The 20,495-nt window shown below is 44.6% G+C and overlaps 1 protein-coding gene across 4 annotated transcripts; it reads left to right on the top strand.

Annotated features, from left to right (window-relative positions):
- The first annotated feature begins 323 nt into the window (after nt 1–323).
- On the top strand, nt 324–19,420 carry LOC138922006 (EZH inhibitory protein-like). Of its 4 annotated transcripts, XM_070258674.1 has the most exons (3): nt 324–680; nt 7,426–7,504; nt 8,334–19,420. In XM_070258674.1, the coding sequence occupies exon 3, from the start codon at nt 17,051–17,053 to the stop codon at nt 19,043–19,045; it is 1,995 nt and encodes a 664-aa protein (XP_070114775.1). In that variant the 5' UTR covers nt 324–680; nt 7,426–7,504; nt 8,334–17,050; the 3' UTR covers nt 19,046–19,420. The 4 variants fall into 4 exon arrangements, with proteins under 4 accessions (XP_070114775.1, XP_070114773.1, XP_070114772.1 ...); XM_070258672.1 differs by having other exon boundaries at nt 7,426–19,420; XM_070258671.1 differs by having other exon boundaries at nt 2,343–19,420.
- Nucleotides 19,421–20,495: the final 1,075 nt, after the last annotated feature.

Genomic DNA, 20,495 nt, shown 5'->3' with positions numbered 1-20,495 from the left:
GAAGCCTTGGCCCCTACTCACTTTTCTGTTTCCCTTAGGTGAGACAGGAGGGCTAGAGCGGGCTGGGGCGGGAGCTATAGCCTTCCTCCACCTAGGATAAGGGTCTAGCAAAGTCTTTTCCCTGGAGAGTAGGCCTTTGTCATGGAAAAGACTCTGGGAGATATTTTGACACTGATTTCTCTCTCTCTCTCCCAGACGCAAGAACCAGGGCATCTTTCTCAGAGCTCCACCAGGAAAATCTGTTTCCTGGAGGGAAAGTCCATGAACTTGTGGATGCCCCCTGAGAGAGCAGTGGAGGGGTGGGGTGGGTAGGGGGAGCAGATTCTCACTCTCCTGCTAGTCCACATTCAGCTTCAAGAAATTCATCTTACTTACCATTTAAATGTTGTTACCAGGTTATGACTACAGAGGATTCTGATCCAGGGAGGCAGATCTCGGTTTTGACACTCCGGATTCCACTCTTGCTCCAGAGTTTACGTGGTGGTTTGCCCTGCCAGCTCAGTTCTGTGAGGAGTCCAAAACATGGGTGGATTCAGTTTTTCCAGCGTTTTCTTGTTTTAAGGATGGGATTGGTGATGTCTTCCCTCTCTATATGTTGGGGCTGAAACCAGAAGTTTCATTTGTGACCATTTTTGAAATATGCCACAATCAGTATAAGCCTATGATTTTCAAATATCATGGTAAGTACCAACAGAAGCAGGTAAACGTTCAAAGTAGTTGTCTCAGGGAGCCAGCAGGAGTGTGTGTGTGTGTGTGTGTGTGTGTGTGTGGTGGGAAGGGGTGAGCTTTGGGAGGGGGTGGATAGATTTAGAATTAAGTGATTTCTGTTTTCATTCAATGCTTGTATTTCAACTTAACCTTTAAAATTCTATACATATATGATTTGAGAAAATTAAACGATAGGTGGTATGTTTTATGTAGAAATAGTCTATAGAAATTTTACATAGGAGAATACACGGAAATTCTAAGCGTGATTTCAAGAAGACTAAATAAACACTTCCAATACATAAAATTGCTAAAGCAACTATTACCTCTCGCTTGTTGATGTCAGTTGTCACTATTTGTTAACTGATATGCATGTATTGCTCATGATCACAGTGGGTTTGCACACTAATTGAGTGGGGTAATAGTGTGAGAATTGCTCTCTGCTAAATCTTGGGGAAACAGTGAAAGAGAGGGGGCTATATTCCCATTTCACGAATGAAGACACTAAGGCTGAAAGAGATTCAGTATCATGCTGAAAGTCATACACTAAGTAAGTGGTGGATCTGGGACAGTCTCCCAAGTCTCTCTGATTCAGCATCCGTGTTCTTTCCTGTGTACTTCTCTGCCTGTTCTGGAATGCACCTTTTTTGAGGAGTCACAGCTTCATCAGCAAACAGTGTTATTTTTTTAACTAGGTTTGGGAACCAAAATTACTGAGGGAAGTACAAGGAGAGATGAATACAATCATCCAATTCTTTTCAGAAATCACAAGTTCCTAAGCCTTCTTAAATGGATTTAGAAGCTAGAAACAAAGATAGAAATATTCCAAATTTATTTAATGAGGATAGCCTAAACCCTGCTTCCAAAACCTGTAAAAGCTAGTACATGCAGACAAGCCCACAAGCACACAGACATACACAAACGTGCATGCATACGCTCGCATGCGTGCACGCACACACAGAAATAGGGATCTGTCTCACTTAGGAGCATAGGTTCAATTTTTTTATCCATAAAGTTTGAGTGCATAAAGTTCAACAGTACATAGGAAATCTACTACATCCTGGCAGTTTTTCTAGTCATGAGAGACTGGTGTGATATTGAGAAATATTGTAGTATTTTAATAACCCATCCTATCATTAGGTCAAAGGAGGAAAACCACATCATAGGACATGTTGCGAAAAACACCTCAAGAAATTCAGCCCATCTCTGATAAACTCTCTGCAGTCTTCCTTAGTTCTTGTCTACTTGATTTGCCTTCAGCTGAGAGAATTATGTTAATTATGTTAAAATCCCCATCCACAATCCCTTACCTGAAACTCTTGGGACCGGATGTTTCAGAATTCATACACCACACTTCACTAAGAGCCATAGCAGGGTCTGGAATAGCACCGTGAATCCAGTAAAACAATATTTCTGCAGGGAAACATAAACATTCATGCCAAGAAGGATAGATAAAGACTAAAAAGAGCCTCATGTCTGTTCAGGTCATGTTTTACGGGCAAATGAGTCAGAGAAACAACTGTAGTTTTTATAGCCTTTGAGGCTTTAGGCTTACAGTAAGGGATGTTCAGTCTGAAGTGTGTTTCTGTCAATTCTTCTCGCATTATATACATGTCTTCCCCCTCTATTTTTGTTAGATTTTCTTTAATTGAAGTATAGCACAGAAAGTGAAGAGTACACAAACCATAAGAGACAACAATTTGATGACTTTTCACAAAGTGAACACATACCTGTAACCACCACCAAGACCAAGATCTGGAACATTACTGGAGCCTCAGAAACCCACGTTATGCCCCTATCTAGGTGTTTCACGTGAAGGCTAACCACTATTCTGACCTACGTCAGCATAAGGGTTTCTTGTTTTTGTTTTTGTCTTTTTGCCTGTTCTTAAACTTTATGTAAATAGAATTATCAATCATGTACGTTTTTATGCCTGGCTTCTTTTGCTCAGTGTTCTGATATTGAGATCTGCCCATGTTGTTGCACGTAGGGGTATTTTCCTGTTTCGTGTCTGTGTAGTGTTCTATGATGCGAATATACCACGCTGTATTTATTCATTCAACTGTGGATAGACGTTCAGATTGTTTCCAGTTTGTGACTACCATCTGTAATGATGCTGTGAACGTTTTTATTCGTGTGTCTGGAGGACATGTTTGCATTTGTGTCGCATATCTGCTTGGATTGTGTGGTAGCCAGAATTCTGTGTTGATGCCCGATGACCCATGTCTTTTTTAAAATTTAGGTAACATTGTTTTATAACATTATATAAATTTCAGGTGTACATCATTCTATTTCAGCTTCTGGATAGACTGCAGCGTATTCACCGCCAAAAGTCTAGTGGCCATCCATCATCATACACACGTGCCCCTTTACCCCTTTCGCCCTCCCCCCACCTCCCTACCCCACTTGTAACCACCAATCTGTTCTCTGTATCTATGTGATATTTTTTCTTTGTAAACAAACAACCCGATTAAAAAATGGGCAGAGGATCTGAATTTTTCCAAAGGAGATATACAGATAGCTGATAGGCATGTGAGAAGATGTTCAACATCACTAATTATTAGGGAAATGCAAATCAAAACCACAATGAGATATTACCCCACGCCTGCCTGTCAGCTGGCTATTATTAAAAAGACAAGAAGTAACAAGTGTAGGAGAGGATGTGGAGAAAAGGGAACCCTCGTACACTGCTAGTGGGAATGTAAATTGGTGCAGGTATGGGGGACAACAGTATGGAGATGCTCGAAGAAAATAAAAATAGAACTACCATATGATCCAGCTGTTCTAATTCTGGGTATTTAGCCAAAGAGCACAAAAGCAATAATTCAAAAAGAAATATGCACCCCAATGTTCACTGCAGCATTATTCACAATAGTCAAAACTTGGAAACAACCTAAGTGTCCATTAACAGATGAATGGATAAAGAACATGTAATATATATAGATAGATACACACACACACACACACACACAGACACACACACACATACAATGGAATACCACTTAGCCATAAAAAAGAAGAAATCTTGCCGCTTGTGACAACATAGATGGACCTTGAGGGCATTATGCTAAGCGAAATGAGTCAGATGGAGAAAGCCAACTACTGCATGATTTCACTCCTGTGTGGAAGATAAAACAACAACAACAACAACAACAAACAATACATAAATACAGAGAACAGATTGGTGGCTACCAGAGGGGAAGTGGGGTGCGGGGAGAGTGAAAGAGGTAAAGGGGCACATATGTACGGTGACCGATGGCAACTAGACTTTTGGTGGTGAACACGATGTACTCTATACAGAAGTCAAAATAGAATGATGTACACCTGAAATTTCAAACAAACAAACAAATATATGGATAAATACCGAATAATGTAATATTGTAATGGTGGTATGTAAATCACTTTTAACCCTAGTCTGAAAGTTTAAAGACAAAAGCATAATGAATAACTGTACCAAAAAAATGTGCTAGTGGATACACAACATAAAAGGAAGCAAATTCTGACATCAATAACAGAGCGTGAGAAGGGAGTAAAAAGTGCAGTTTTTGTATGCAATTGAAGTTAAGCTGTTATCAGCTTAAAATAGACTGTTGTAACTATAAGAACTTTTATGTAAGTGTCTTGGTAACCACAAAGAAGAAGCCTATACTAGACATAAAACAGATAAAGAGAAAAGAATCAAAGTATATCACTGCAAAACTCATCAAATCACAAAGAAAGACAGCAAGAGAGGAAAAAGAGAAGTACAAAACAGACGGAGAACAACAAAATGGCGCTAGTAAGTCCTTACTTATCAATAATTACTTATTGATAAAAAAAAGTAAATGGATTAAGCTCCCGTGGGGCACAGATTAGAATGCTTTTATTCTTGTCAGCACTCTCCAGTTCCCTGGCAAATGTGACAGTCCCTGGAACGGTGTGGGCCATCAGGAAATGTTAGTTGAATGGATGGAAAGGAGGCAGACATGAAATGCTGAACCTTGAAGGACGTGTAGAAAGCAGCAAGACAGCTGGTATGAGAGAGCCTGGTGTACTCAGGAAAGTGCAAGTATTTCAGCGCTGTTTGTCTGTCTCCCCTGCGAAGCTGTGAACCTTTTGAGGACAAGGACATCAACGGCAAGGGTAATGCCTTGTATCTCAGAACTCATTCAACCAATTATTTTGAGGATCTGCTGTGTGCCAGGCATTATTCTACGTACCTAGGATGCACTGGTTAGCACAAAAGACAGAGTCTCTGCCTTCGTGGGACTTATCTTAATATGGGAGACAGACAGTAATAAATGAACAAAGAAATGTCAGCCAGCAATATCCTATGGAGAAAAAATAGACCTGGGCAAGGGTGTAGAAAATTATAGGAATGCTATTTCAGATAGGGTGATTCATATCTCCAAGACCTAGCACAGTGCCTTGCGTGCAGCAGGCACTCAATGTATGCTGGGTGGGTGAATTAATAATAAAAGATAGATAAGGGGAAAGAAATAAAGCCTGGAAAAAGGAAGACTATCCCAAATCTTAAAAGAGAACACAAGGAAGAGGGTACATTTCACATACCAAGTGAGATTATGTTTCCAGAATTCTCCAGCATCACATCATCACAACCCTGTAGAGAGTCCTCTGGGAGGAGTCAAGCTGACTCCATTCCTCCTCTTTAAGAAAGAAAGAGAGACAGGGAGAGTGAGAGAGAGAAGGAGAGAAAGAGAGAAAGAAAGGAAGAAAGGAAAAGAAAGAAAGGGAGGAAGGAAAGGAAGGGAGAGAGAGAGAGAGAAAGAGAGACAGAGAGAGAGAGAAAGAAAGAAGGAAAGAGAAAGGAAGGAAGGAAGAAAAAGAAAGAAAGAAAGAAAAAATTAAGAGATTGCTTCTGAGGATGTGATGTAGGGACAAAGCCAAGGGTGTGGCTGTACAAACCTTTGCTAAAAGCTCAGAAAGACCAAAAGTTCAGAGTATTCAGTCCCACAAAAGCCCTTTCAAGAGACTAAAAGTGTGCCTCACAGATTTTTCTTAACTACGCTGGAAGGCCTCTGGGAAGCTCAAGGTTGCTGTCCCTCGGTCATCCCAGCAGGACCCCCACGAAGAAGGGATTGCCTTGAACCAATGTATGGGTGGGGCTTTTGTGTAAAAGAGTGAATGCCAGTGAAATTCACACAAGCCCCACAGGGTTCCGGAGAAACTTCCATCAGCAGGAACACGGCAAGCCTGGACTCAAAGGGAAAGAGAAGGTACAAAATGGAAGAGGCTGTTGGACCTCTAATATTCTACTGGCAGAGAGCAGACAGATAAGGACTACTCAGCTGCAAACACCTGCGACCTTTCATGAAAAAGAAAGGGTGGCTCAGAGGGCGGAACCAAGGGCCTGGAGGGCAGAACCCAGAGCTACCAAGGATTATTCCAGGCTTTAAAACTTCATCAGAGAGTTCTGTCTGGTGTTTTCCCCGCTGGATTTCCAAAGTGCTCTGGGACTCGAACTGCATTCTGCCTTCCATTTCGCTCCATATTAAACTAGAATGTTTATAGCTGTTATCCTCTGCCCGTCTCACCACAGTGTGTTGGGGGAAGACAGCTTGTCACTTTAGTGTCATTGGTACCCGGTTGGAGCAAGATTGTGCCCCAGGAGTTGTACTACATGGATTATACCCAGGAACGTCATCCATACCTGATTTAGATGGTTGAGGTGATGCGATTTTCGACTTTGAGCTGATGCGATTCCGATGAGCTTTTGGAATTGAGCTGATGCCATAATACCATGAGACATTTGGAGACTGTGGAATGGGGTGAATGAGTTTTGTGTGTGGGACAGATTGGACCACCGGGGGCCACAGGGCAGACTAGTAGGCAGAATTCTAAGATGACCATTAATGACCCTCGCCCTTGCATAATCCTCTCCCATTGAGTGTGAGAGGAGCCGGTGAATTTGATGCGACATCACTCTTGTGATTATGTTACATTAAAAGGGAAAGAGATTTTGCAGATGTATTAAGGTCCCATATCAGTGGACCTTCAAATAAGGAGGTTATCTTGGGTGGGCCAGGCCTAAGAAGGTGTGCCCTTAAAACGGCCTAGGTCTCTCCTGAGAGACTCAAGTATGAGAGGATGTACGGCATGGCCCATGTGGTAAGGAACTATGGGTGGCCTCTAGGAGCTCAGAGTGGAACTGAATTCTGCCAATAACTTCAGTGAGCTTGGAAGTGGATTCGTCCTCAGAGACTCCACAAAGAAACACAGCCTGGCCAAACACATGATTTCACCTGGTGATACACTGAGCCGAGAACAAAGTCATGCCACTGTGAAAATTAGTAAAGGGAAACCTCATTTAAAGTGGAGTCAGGAAGCCAAAAGTGGGAGCTCCCACACCGTACCACTTGAGGTCAATTAGAGGAAAGATGGTCAGTTACAGACCCCAACACAAAGAAGTTGTCAACAGGAAAGAATCATTAATTACAGGAAGAAATGTACAATGCATCCCAAACAGAAAACGACTACCCCAGAAACTCAGCCTGTGAGAAACCATCACCACCCTGAACTCTTGCTTTTCTCCAGTGGACTTTCGTTTAAAATAACCACTCCCAAATTCCTCCTTTTTCTGTATGAAATAACATTCCTCTGCCTTGTGTGTTGGATTTGCCTATGGTCCACCGTAGCACGCACATCCAAAATTGCAATTCTTTGGCTATTCCTGAATAAATTCGTTTTGCTGGTAAAATGACTGGCTGTTTTATTTTTAAGGTTGGTACAAATGGTGTCATAAGGTGGGATCCAAAGGAGGTGACCCCTCGAGAGACGATGCGCCCTGGAGCCAAGCAAGGTACTCACACCGAGGCCCTTGAATTCATTGTTTCCAGGAGTCGCTGCCTGCTTTCAGGTTGGTGAGTCTCCACTTGGATTTCGAGCTCCACGCCCCTGGGGATCTGAGCCTCTGACTTTATTTGGGATCCGGAGAGGCTTTGTCCTCTCGAGGGAGGGACTTTGTCCTTCCGGTTCGAGGCTCTGTCCTTGGGCTCAAGGCATCATCCTTGGTGAGTATTCAATTGTTTTCTGAAGGCAGCACAGCTCCTTTTGGGGCTCGGGCTTGCTGAAAATCCAGGTGTTTTTCTTTGGTTTCCAGATTCCTTTTGGAATCAGGGATGAGAATCCGGCAACTTTCTTTTGTTTTTAGATGCTTTTGGGGATGAGGCCTAGGACCTTAGCAACTTCCTCGGGTTTTCAGAGGAAATTTCAGAAATGGGACCCCGATCACCTAAATGTTCGGAGGGAAACCCTCCTTCAGGGACCCCAGCTGAGTTTATACTTGAGAACTTTGGGCCCCCCGCATGCATGTTTCTAACTAAATGGGCCAAACTGACCAAGAGTAGTTTGGAATTACAGTGGCCATTATGGGGAACTTTAGATCTCCCTAAACTCATTTTTCTTAAAAAAACAAATTGGAAGACCGCAGCTCTAAAATTAAGCAGAACAAGTGATACGTTGATTTTAATTGGTACCTGGAGGCTTCCAACTGTGCACAGAGCTCTAAAATTGTCTCACTGCAAGATACTGTACCTAAACTAGCCAAAACAGCTGAAAAACTGAGGGAGAATAAAATGGCTTCTGAGGCCTCTCCTTCCCTTCCCCTGTTTTCTTTGTCTTATGCTCAGGCCCTACCTCCAATGCCATCTGCCTCCTTTGCTTCTGCACCACCTCTGGTGCTGAAACTCCGGCCATGCGAGCGAGTAACCTTAACTTCGTCTGTCTGCCAGAAACACAATTTGCACCCAACTGTGCCTTTGAACTTTGTACCTGAGACATGGCTGAAACGTTTAAAACGAAAGCTATAAGGTCTCTGTGTCTGTCTACATGTCATGTATGTCTACGCACATATGTGATTTTTTTTTTTTTTAACCTCTGGATGGTATTGCTAAGATTGATTTGTAAAAGAGCCCTATTGAATTGGCTTGAAATTAAGCGCTTATAAAGTAAGTATGCATAACCTCAGAAATATAACAGAAACTTACCCAAATGTTTTCCAGTTTACACGACTGAGGATTAATCTTTAGTAAATAAAAGCTAGCTTAAGGTTCTTGGTTTAATTGAAACAGGCATGTCCTTTAGAGTTATCAGTGCTGAATATAACGTAGACATACAACTTTCATTCTACCTGGGTTTATTAAGCTCATTTTATCTCTGTTACAAAATCTGTCAGCAAGAAAGTAACTGAAGAGGATGGTTGGCTATTTAATGTCAAATCAGAGCATGATTGTTAAAAGCAAGTAATTTAAATGAAAGTAAATAAGATCTAAGTTTATACTAAGTTAAGCTAAATAAGGGATGGTCATTGGATATCTAAATCATCTCAAAATAAGATGAATGTCAATCACTTAACATAGGTTAATCTACTCTTGGCTGCTTATTGCACAGAAGCTAAAGATATTTGAATCTATTAGTGAACACGTTTTATACTATGCTGAGAAATTTTCTATGAAAAATGACGTTTCTAGAAATTCGTAAAAGATATTTATAAGTTCACAAAGCTGAAAAATGCTAAAATAGTTCAAAATTGCTTACTTCTTTGTTTTTCACTAAGAATTAAGGATTCTAAGGGTTAAGAATTATAATCAATACACTTACTAATAAGGGAAACATCTCCGTATGTAAAGAAAGTAAGATGTGTGTTTTGATAAAAGAGGGTATAAGGAATGGAAATGCATTTTGTTGAGGGAAAAGAAAGCAATTTTGCCCTAAAGAGAGGCTGGTTGTTTTGGAAAGGGGAAGAGGGAAACACAGGACAAAATCTGCATGTGAAAAGAGAGTGTCGAAGGTTTGTGGAAAGGAACCTGGGGAAGGGAATTTTAAGGTGTGGTCAAGCTGGCGAAGATTAAAGTGAATGTATTCAAATGAGTTTTAATACCAAAATAAGCTGATGCAAAATTAAAATTTGGCTTTCTTTTCTGTTGAAAGGACAAGGTTTTCCTGGGCTCTTGGTCTGTTTTTGATAATGGATTGCGAAAGCTTCTTTATTTTTAAGTAATATGCCTAGAAAACAGAGATTTTGTGTTTTATCAAGAAGGTTCCTGTGTTGTTCCTATCAGGTCTTTAATTACTTAGGAAAACTGAGTCTTCTTAGTATTAAAGGAGTTAAGTTTTGCTTACAACCATGGAACCTTTTTGTATTTGCCTTTGAAACCTCTTATTTTTACTTTGATCGAATCGAGGCTTAAGTATTATTTCATAATGATCAGGGATCCTATGTGGTCAAGTATCCAAACCTTTGGATATTTTTGAAAAGCTTCCCCAAATATTCAAATTCTAAGTGAAGTCTTTTTGACCTGGATGTAACTTTGGAATTTTTCAGAGGGCACCTAGGACACCTCAAAAGATTCTTTCCTTCTCCTTATAAAAGGAGAGACATTATACTAATTAGGCTTACTTGGTATGTCAAATTACATGAGAAGTGTGTTCGAATAAGCAATAATAAACTTTTTTAGGTTATATTGTATGGGCGAATGTTACGAAAAAGTGTTCTAGAACTTGTATAAAATACATAAAAATCTGATATGTCCTAATCTAATGTTATTACCTATAATTGTAGTTGGTATCGAAAACGTATGCCACAAAAGTACCCAAATTTACTTGTCAGTTGCATTTACCCATTGCCTATTGTCTTAAGCCTTTTGTTAGTAACAGACACTTATTATTTACTCTGATGCTTTTACAAATACGTTTCATTTTCAAAGAGATTCATGGAAAAGACTTTGGTAGTACTCTGGAACACAGGTTTTAATAACTTTAAGATCATAACACTGAACTGGGTGGAAATTTCTGGAACTTGGCTGGAGGACTGATTGCTCTGATGTTTTGTTTCCCAAATGTAAGAGACCCCCCTTTTCTCCCCTCCTTCAAGCTATCTACAACTTAACAGCAATTTGCTAAAGTGTATCTCTGCAAAAGGGGTTGAAACATTTCTCTTTTTCTCTCTACCTGATCCTCCCAGAATTTGGAAACTATTAAGTATTCTTTTCATGACACTGTATGTATTTGCATGGGTTCCCTGAAGGTCTGTTCTTCTTGTAACAGGGCATAATTGGAAATACCGGCTACATTAGCAAGGCTTTGACTAGAAGGTCATATTCAAATAAGATGTACATAGATTCAGAAATGACTAGACACCTTTAAGGAACTGCTTGCAAAAATTGGCCTGGTACCTTGCTTATAAGGTTTCGGTAAAGCAACCTTAAAAAAAAAAAAAAAAAGAGCTTATACGGTCAATCACTATTTTTGCTGTATTTGTCATAAATAATAAATGATTTATTATGAAAATAATGATTTTCTGACGCTTACAACCTTGGACAACTATAGACTTTGAATAAGAGATGCCTGAGAGTTCTCCCTCCTAACCTTCCTTGTTACTCAAACGTGGCCTAAATGGTGTCCAACCACTATGCGCTTTCCCTCCAACGGGGGGCATGACAACCAGAAGGGGTCCTTCCTGGCACTGAGGCACAAAACCACTATGCACAGAGAACCTGACTCTTGATCAGCGATGCTTTCGGAGAAAGATCTTGATCAAAAGGGAAAATATGAAAACTAATAGAGGGAAACCTCATTCAAAATGGAGTCAGGGAGCCAGAAGGCGGAGCTCCCTTGCAGTACCAATGGAGGTCAATTACGGGAAACACAGTCCATTACAGATCCCAACACAAAGAAGTCGTCAATAGGGGAAAATCATTAATTACAGGAAGAAGTGTACATTGCATCCCAAACAGAAACCGACTACCCCAGAAACTCAGCCCATGAGAAACCATCACCACCATGAACTCTTGCTTTTCTCCAATGGACTTTTGTTCAAAACAACCCCTCCCAATTTTCTTCTTTTCCTCTACAAATTAACGTTCCTCTCCCTTGGTTGTTGCATTTGCCTATGGTCTGCCATAGCGTGCACGTCCTGAATTGCAATTCCCTGGCTATTCCCAAATAAACTCCGTTTTGCTGGTAAAATAACTGGCTGCTTTATTTTTAAGATTGACACCATACATGGACTTCTGACCTCCAGAACTGTGAGCTAGTGAATAGACGTTGTTTTTAAGTGGCTAAGTTTATGGCAGTTTGTTATGCGGGAATAGACAATTAATATAGATAGAATTGCTGGGTTATAGAGAATGCACATGTTCAGCTTTAAGAGCTAGTACCAAACAGTTTTCCAAAGGGGTGGTACCAGTTTACACTCCCACCAGCATTAGGGGGTTCCTCCGTATCCTCACTAACCCTTGCCACTGTTAGTCGTCTTGGCTATTCTGCTGGACGTCTCATGATATCTCACTGGGATTTTAACGTGCGTGTCCCTGGTGACTGAGGTTGAACAGCTTTTTATTTGTCTGTTGGTCAGTTAGTTGGATGTCCTGTTTTGTGAAGGTCCTGTTCAAATATCTTGCCAATTTTTCATTGCATGGTCTTTTCTTCTTCTTGATTTTGGGAGGTATTACATTCTGTACATAAGGCATTTGTGGGATATACATGTTGCAAATATCTTTCTCCCGTTCTGAGGTTTATCTTTTTGCTCTCTAAGTGTGTCTGTTGGTGAACAGAAGTTCTTATTTTGGCAAAGTCCAAATTATCCACGTTTTCCTGTATCGTTAGTGCTTTTTGTGTTCTGTTTCCAATATCCTCGTCTACTCCAAGGTCATAAAGATATGCTCATACGTTATTTTCTATAAGCTTTAACTTCTGGAATTGGTTTTAGTGTAGGCATAATTTTAGGGGTCAAAGTCCCTTTATCCCCCACATGGATGGCTATCCAGTTAGTCCGGCTCCACTTATTTAAAAGACTCTCCTTCCCCCGGAGCACTGCAGTGGCACAATTGACGTAAATGAGGTGAGCGCACTTGTGTGAGTCTGAGTACGGGCCTTCTCTTTGTTCTCTTTGTCTATTTGTCCATTCCTGTGCCCACCCCACACTATCTTAATTATTCTAGCGTCATAGTTGGTCTTGCTCTCTGGCTGTAAAAGTCCTGGAAAGTCTTGTTTTGGATGACTGTTCTTCGGCTCTTCTTGGATCTTTGTTATCCATACGTAATTCGGACACAGCTGCCCATTTCCATTTTCAAAATCTCTGCTGGGAATTGGATTGGGATTGCATTGAATCCATGGATCATTTTCACGAGAAGTCTCTCTTCAGTTCACTCTTGATATATCTCTGATTTACATGGGTCTTCTTCAAGTTCCCCCAGAAACGTTATGTTATGTGCGGGCAGAGGTGTTGGGACTCCTTTGTTAGATTAGTTCCCAGGTGTTTGCTGTTTTCTGATGCCGTAATAAGTGGCATTTAAAAATTTTTCTCTTTGCAATTTTAATGCTAGTATATAGAAATCCAATTGAATTTTGTGATATTGACCATATGTCCAGCAATCATGCTGAATTCATTCATTAACTATAATATCAAATATATACATTCTTTTAGATTATTAATGTAAACAATCTGTTGTGTCTCTTGTATTTTTTGAAGAGCTGAGAAAATGTTCCACAAAGACTCCAGGCAGACACGTATCCATAGCTCATCAACTACAACTGGGGAATGCCCATTCCTAAGCCAGTCACTGGAAGGGTAATGAGATTACCGTGACCTGGTTAGTCAACCACACTGCCCTGTATAATCAGGTACATGGCGTTATGGGCTGCAGTCTTCCTTTATTTTAACCAAATATGTTAATAGTTGGAAATGAAACCTTTGATCAGAAAGGTGAAAATCACTAGATAGATGATGATGGATTGATACTGGTGGAATCTCTCTCCACGTAAATGAGCTCAAATTGCAATTCTTAAGGTACTTCATTTCCTTTTTTTTAATTGAAGGATAGGTGACGTGCAAGGTACATCATTTCTTAAGCAAAGACTAAGATGTTTAATATTTGAAAATCATCTGTCGATTGCGGAGGAACAATTAACTCTAAAAATGAGGTAATTCACTTCACACATAGCCCTCTGGTGACTATAAAATACAAAATTCTCATAGAAAATCTAACACCTACACATATCAAATTTTTAACAATAGTTATTGATCACTGACGGGATTGCCCATGATTTAAATTTTGTTTAAACTTTTCTGAACTATCTACATGCTCTACTGCAGGGTTTGCCAACCTGGACGCTACTGATCTTTTGGACCAGATCATTCTTTGTTATAAGACGCTGCCTTGTTCACTCAGGGAGTTTAAGCAGCATCCCTACCTTTGATCCACTGGATGCCAGTAGCACTTGCCATTTACCCCAGTTGTGACAAACAAAAATGTCTCCAGACTTTGCCAAGTGTCCGCTGGAGGGCAAAATGCCCCTGGATGAGCACCATTGCTCTAGTGAATGAGATTTCAATATACATAGAATGCTAGGTATATAGAAAGATGGATAGATAGATAGATAGATGTACATACACATCAGTATATTATTTTTTATTGGCATAAAATAGCCATTTTCCAATAGCATTAAAAGTTCTTCAAAAACATCCTATAAAATCTGCTTAAGTTTATCCTATGGACATCCAGTATCCTGCTGGAAATTTAGGTGGTTTCAAATTTTTCAAAATAAATGACATTAAAATAATCATGTTCGATCATGTAACATTGTGGTCATATATATATAGTATGTGTGCATATACATACATATATATATATAAAATATAATGTATTTCTTTAGAATCAATGCCTACAAGGGGAATTGTAGCGTCAAATGGATTTCGTGTTTATGACTTTTTATATGTCTCACCAAATTTCCATCTGGCAAGGTGCTATGAATGTATAACCCCATCCAGCATCACACAAGAGAGCCTGGTTTCTTAAAACAGCTTAAATCATAACTGAACATTAAAAATTAGTTACTTTCCAAACTGCAAATAGCTGTATTTTCCTGAATGTAAGAATACCCTATGTTCACTGAAAACATATAAACCACGAGGCAAACAAAACTTACTCTTCCAGAATTTATTTTCCCCATGAGAATCAGTGATTCCCACTGTGTCCCCAATCTGCAAGTCTTCCCAATTCCAGCAAGTGGCACCACCATCCACCCAGATACTATGTCCAAAATCAGAGTCATCACTGATTGCTGTCCTACCCTCACGACCTCACAGCCATTCAAGTTTTGCCAGCTGAGGCCTCAGACAACGACATCCTAGAGCAGAGACAAGCCATGCCCGCTCTGCCCTGAGCTCCAGCTCTACAGGATGCCTGAGCAGGATCAAATGGTCATTGTCCCAAGACACTCGGTTACAGAGTGGTAGATGACTGGAATGCATTCTATCCATTTATTCTTTAAGTATATCCTCTACTTCATCAGTATCTGTTTTCCATATTCCACTCCATTTCATTTTTATTGTCTACTTCATCCTTCATAACCTTGTATTCTAGATATTTTTTGTGTATTCCATATTTCATTCGAAATTTCATTCCGTTTGTTTCTACTCCATTCCAGTACTTTTAAATCTGTAGTGCAAATTTCATAGCATTGACTTCAGGACATTGCACATTCTGTTCCATTCTATGATTCCTTCCCATTTAATTCTGATTTCCTCCTATTTTCTTTAATATTTTATTTCACTGTATATTCCATTCCATTCCTTTTCTCATGTAACATTACATATATATTTTTTGTTCCACGTGCCATTAGATATTTATTTCCATTCCCCCTTCCACCCTGTTTTCCCATTCTATTCTATTCAATTTCCATCCCATTCAATCTTCCATTCCATATCCTGTTCAAGTCCGTATTCCACTCCCCATTTCATTGCATTTTCCATTTTAATCAGTCTCCATTGCATTCCACTTCAAATCCACTTTCCATTCCATCTTATTTAACACTCCAAATACCGTTCCAGTCTTTTTTGCATTGTGTTTCACTCCAGTTTCTCCTTCGGTCCCGGAAACATTCCATTCCATCCGGCCAAAATGGTTAGAACAGTAACTTTCAGGAGAACATCTTGCTAATATTTCAGTCAAAGAATTACAAATGTGCATGGCCTATACCAAGAATTTCCCCTTCTGGGAATTTATCCAAAACAAGGTCACATTTGGGGGTGTCAACAATTTTTAGCCAAAAGGCTATGTGTCACATTGATGTGTCAGAGAGAGTGCAAAGTCGGAAACAACATATATGTTGATCAATATAGCAGTGTTTGAAAGTGTAAGCTTCCTCCATAAAAGGAATGTTTTGTAGTTACACAATGATCTTGTGGAAATTCACTTGTTGACACGGAAAGAATGTTTCCTGGACCTAAAAAGGAGGTTACAAAACAGTATGTATGCGTAAATAATTTCATTCTTACATAACAAAAGAACTCTGCATTACTTATGAACGGCCTTTCTACCAAAAAATTATTAAACATTTCCAGTACTCGCCTGTGAGAATGTGGGAACTTAGGTTCTAGCTTTCCTGCTTTTACTTTTCTGTTTTGGGCACTAAACATGCAGTAATAACGACGTTTGTGACAGTGACTAAAAATCAGTGCACACATATTGAACTTCACGCCTGTGCACCACAACATATTTATAGTCACATCAAAGGCAGAACGGGAACCAAGAATGGAGACTAGGTCAAACGAATTAATGCACATTCATCAGTGGACAACTACAGAGCTCATACAAATGAGGACGCATATTTAAGGACAGTATCACCCTTATTCCCAGGCTACCCCAGTGTGTATTCAGGGGGCAAGGCAGGGAGACGCATCTTACTGGAAAATTCTAAATCCCCCTCTGGCGCGGGGCAGGAGTGGTGAACATTCCGAAGCCCATCCCTTTTCTCACCTTCCGGCCGCCCTCCGACCCTACGGCCGACCAGACCCCGGTGCGGCGTCACCCAGATGCCCCGAGGAGTTCCGGGGCCGTCCCCTCTGGGATCCCACACGGGCCCAGTGTCCTGACCAGATTCCAGGAGGGACAGCCGGCTCGGGGATAGCTCCTGTTGGCCAGCACGGTATTTCTTTCAAGCCATCGCTTGAGGTTGAGCCACCAGAGCGGTGCTGACAAGCTAAGCTGATTTGAGGTGACGCAAACGGTTTATATACACAGCCTTCCTGCCCCGGCCTGTGCCTCGAAACACACCCACCCCCACAGCCCCACAGCCCCACACTCGTAGGGGTCCGGGGAAGGACGGGCCATTCAGACCATTGACCTGGCCAGGCCGACGGCTGGCGGGCGGAGCACACCCTCCTGCTTGGCGCCAGAGGGAGCTGGGTTGGTGCGCTCTGGGATGACGAGAGTCACGTGGTACCCAGCTCACCAATCAGAGGCGAGGACTCGACCGGGGGCCCGCCCCGCCCCTCCAGCTCCGGGCTCCAGCCAGGCAGCGTCCGCGACCGAGCTCTGCCGTCTCTGAGGGAAAACTGGGCGTGATGGCCACCCAGTCGTGCTGGGAGAAGGAGCAGAAGCAACAGCAGGGTGAGGAGAACCAGGTCGCCCCTGCCCCTGGCGGCGCCCGCGGGACTGGCAGTCCCCGTGCGTCGGTCCCCACAGTCTGCAGCGACGGGTCTCTGCCGGACGGCGGCGCCCCACGCGGCGGCACAGCAGGTTCCTCCTCCTGCGCCACGGCCGCCGGCGCCATTTCGGTCACTGCTGACGCCCCGTGGCTTCCCTCCATGGACTGTGCGCAGGAGAGGGGGCCTTCTGCCCTCCAGCCCGGCCGTGGTCCCCACGCAGAGCCGAGCCGCGTGGTGCCCGAGACGGGCCGAGGTATCCAGGCCGCGCACGCGGGCAGCGCGGCCGCCATGGGGCGGGCCACGAGGGGCGCTGGCCAGGCCCGCGGGCGTCCGACCCACACCACGAGCCCAAGGGACGGCCGTGGGAGGAAGCAGCCCAGCCGCCACCGCGACGAGGCTGCCCGGGCTCCGAAGCCTCCAGAGCGCTGTCTCTTTCCTGGGGCTCCCGGGCCTCAGTGGTCCGAGCCCATGCCGCCATCTCCTCCCAAGTCGCAGCCCGGCAGCAGCCGCCCTTCTCGGGCTTCTCCGCCGAGTCACGCACCGCCGCCTGGCCCTGCCCTTCGAAGCCAGGCCAAAGCAACCGGCCCCGCTCTGCGCAGCCCTGCATCTGAGCCACGCGATGCTGTCCTCCGCCGTCGCCCTGCACCCGCGCCAGGCCCTGCAGTCCGCCGCCGCCGTGCACCCTCGCCCGGCCCTGCTGTCCGCCGCCGTGCACCCTCGCCAGGCCCTGCTGTCCGCCGCCGCCGTGCATCCTCGCCCCGCCCTGCTGTCCGCCGCCGTGCACCCTCGCCCGGCCCTGCAGTCCGCCGCCGCCGTGCACCCTCGCCAGGCCCTGCTGTCCGCCGCCGCCGTGCATCCTCGCCCGGCCCTGCTGTCCGCCGTCGCCCTGCACCCGCGCCAGGCCCTGCTGTCCGCCGCCGCCCTGCACCCGCGCCCGGCCCTGCTGTCCGCCGTCGCCGTGCACCCACGCCAGGCCCTGCTGTCCGCCGCCGCCGTGCACCCTCGCCCGGCCCTGCTGTCCGCCGCCGCCGTGCACCCGCGCCAGGCCCTGCTGTCCGCCGCCGCCGTGCACCCGCGCCAGGCCCTGCTGTCCGCCGTCGCCCTGCACCCGCGCCAGGCCCTGCTGTCCGCCGCCGCCGTGCACCCGCGCCAGGCCCTGCTGTCCGCCGTCGCCCTGCACCCGCGCCAGGCCCTGCTGTCCGCCGTCGCCGTGCACCCGCGCCAGGCCCTGCTGTCCGCCGTCGCCCTGCACCCGCGCCAGGCCCTGCTGTCCGCCGCCCTGCTCCTGGGCCAGGCCCTCCTCTTCGCAGCCGCGCATCCGGGTCAGGCCCTGCCCTCCAAAGCCGCGCATCCGGGCCAGGCCCTGCCCTCCAAAGCCGCACCGGCCCGCTAGGCCCTGCCCTCCGCAGCAGCAGCACGACTCCAGGCCTTGTCCCTGGGAGCCGCGCCACCCAGAGAAGATCAGCCGCTTGCAGCCGCCCCTCTCTGCCTGGGCCTGCTGGCCAGGGTCCTCCTTCTTCCCCTGGGTTCGCCCTTCGAAGGCCTGCCCTGCACAGCAGCTCAAGCTTTCCTGATGCTGAGGTCCCAAGCCTTGCTCCCCAGCCCCGTTGGCGTGCAGTCCGTATGCGCGCCTCCTCACCCTCACCTCCTGGTAGGTTCTTTCCTTTACCTGCGCAGTGTGGTGAGAGCTTCTCCTCCTCCTCCTCCTTCACTTCTTCCTCCTCCCTCTCCTCCCCGACTGGGTCTTCTGGCCAGAGCCCCTCCTCCTCCCTCACTAATTTTTCTGGCCAGAGCGCCTCGTCCTCCTCCTCTAAGGTTTCTGGCCTGGGCTCCATCTCCACCGCTAGCCTTGCTGCCGTTAGGCGCTCCTTGCTGCCGCAGTTTGAGGCGCTGAGCCCTCTCTCTCCATGAGAGCGGGCTGAAACAGGGAACACGCCTCGCCCCCCTACACCTCCTGTGCTGTGACCCTCCGTGAGCATCCGCCTAAGACCCACAAAAGGCATCACCATCCACCTACTGCCCTGAATGGGCTGCCCGCTCCGCAGTTACCTGTGAGGTTTCCAAGAGTTCTGTGAGCCAGCAACCAAAGTTAGGAGTTTTGAAGCCGCCTCTCCCCAAGACTGGACTACCCAGCACTAACCTGCTCTTGGCCCTTGATTGCAGGCTCCCTTCTCCCTCCGAAGGGCCTGCCCTTGCCCCTGAGTTGAGATTCCCCTTTTCCAGGTCGCCTCTTATACAATGAATATTTGATGAATAAAATTAAAATGTTGGCTTTCTTTCTTTTAATGTACTGTGGGTTTTTATTGAAGCAAAAAGTTTTGTGGTTTTTCCTTTTCCACTTGTGTTTGTGGGTCTGCAGCAATAAATTCTCATGCAAATTGTTGTAAATATTCTCCATGCATTTCCGGGGGCTCTTTTAGTTTTTCTCTGTTTATATGTGTTTGTTCAGTTGAAAAGGTATGCAGCCACCACTGCCACCATCTTCCTAGAATCCCCTTCACCTAGTACCTCACTCCTTGAAAATGTGCTCCCTCTGCTTAGGTGCTTCCCCACCATCTGATGATAAGCAGTGTCTCTGCCTTCCATGGCTCTCAAAAGAAAGCAGAGGGATTCGTCACCTGCACTGACAGACCAAAATGGTAAAAACAGTTAAATTCAGGAAAGAGACCAAAAACCTACTGGGAAGGCCATTCAAAGTGTTAGAACCAGCCAGTGGCCTGGCGGTTCAGTTCAGGCATTCTGCTTCGGTGGCCCGGGGTTCTCCGGTTCAAATCCCAGACGGGGACCACGCACTGCTTACAAAGCCATCCTGTGGCAGGCAACCCACATATAAAATAGAGGAGGACGGGCACGGAAATTAGCTCAGGGCAGATCTTCCTCAGCGTAAAAGAGGATTGGTGGCCGATGTTGGCTCAGGGCTCGTCTTCGTTAAAGAAACAGAACTAAAGGAAATATTTCTGAGGACACACTTTAAAACATACTACTTTTGTCACATTACTTTTCTTGAATAATTCTACAGATGTCCAAGACTAGGACAAGTTGGTAGATACTTTTACTGAAGCCAGTCTCACAACTTCCGGTCAGAGGGTCTACATTTATTCCCCCTTTATAGATGTGGAAATTGAGGCTCAGAGCAATTTTGTGGCTTTTGAGATCTCATTGCTAGGAGGGCTTGCTGCTGGAGTCAGAATTCCTGGGTTTGAATTGCGGTTTCCTGTTGGCTCATTGTGTGTTCCTGGACAAGTTCAGTAACCTGGGATCCGAAGTTTCCTTATTTGTCAGGCACAATAAGAGGGCATGCCTCCTAGATTGTTGTAAGGATTAAAATGGATGGTGCGTGTTAAGTGCTTCCAACAGTGTC

This window comes from Equus caballus, chromosome X (assembly GCF_041296265.1).
Source record: "Equus caballus isolate H_3958 breed thoroughbred chromosome X, TB-T2T, whole genome shotgun sequence".
Lineage (NCBI taxonomy): Eukaryota > Metazoa > Chordata > Mammalia > Perissodactyla > Equidae > Equus > Equus caballus.
Note: the sequence above shows the minus strand (reverse complement) of the source record. Positions and strands in the feature narration are given on the sequence as shown.

Bases quoted from the DNA above. Each gene is read 5' to 3' on its own strand.
- LOC138922006 (XM_070258674.1), top strand. From the start codon at position 17,051: ATGGCCACCCAGTCGTGCTGGGAGAAGGAGCAGAAGCAACAGCAGGGT.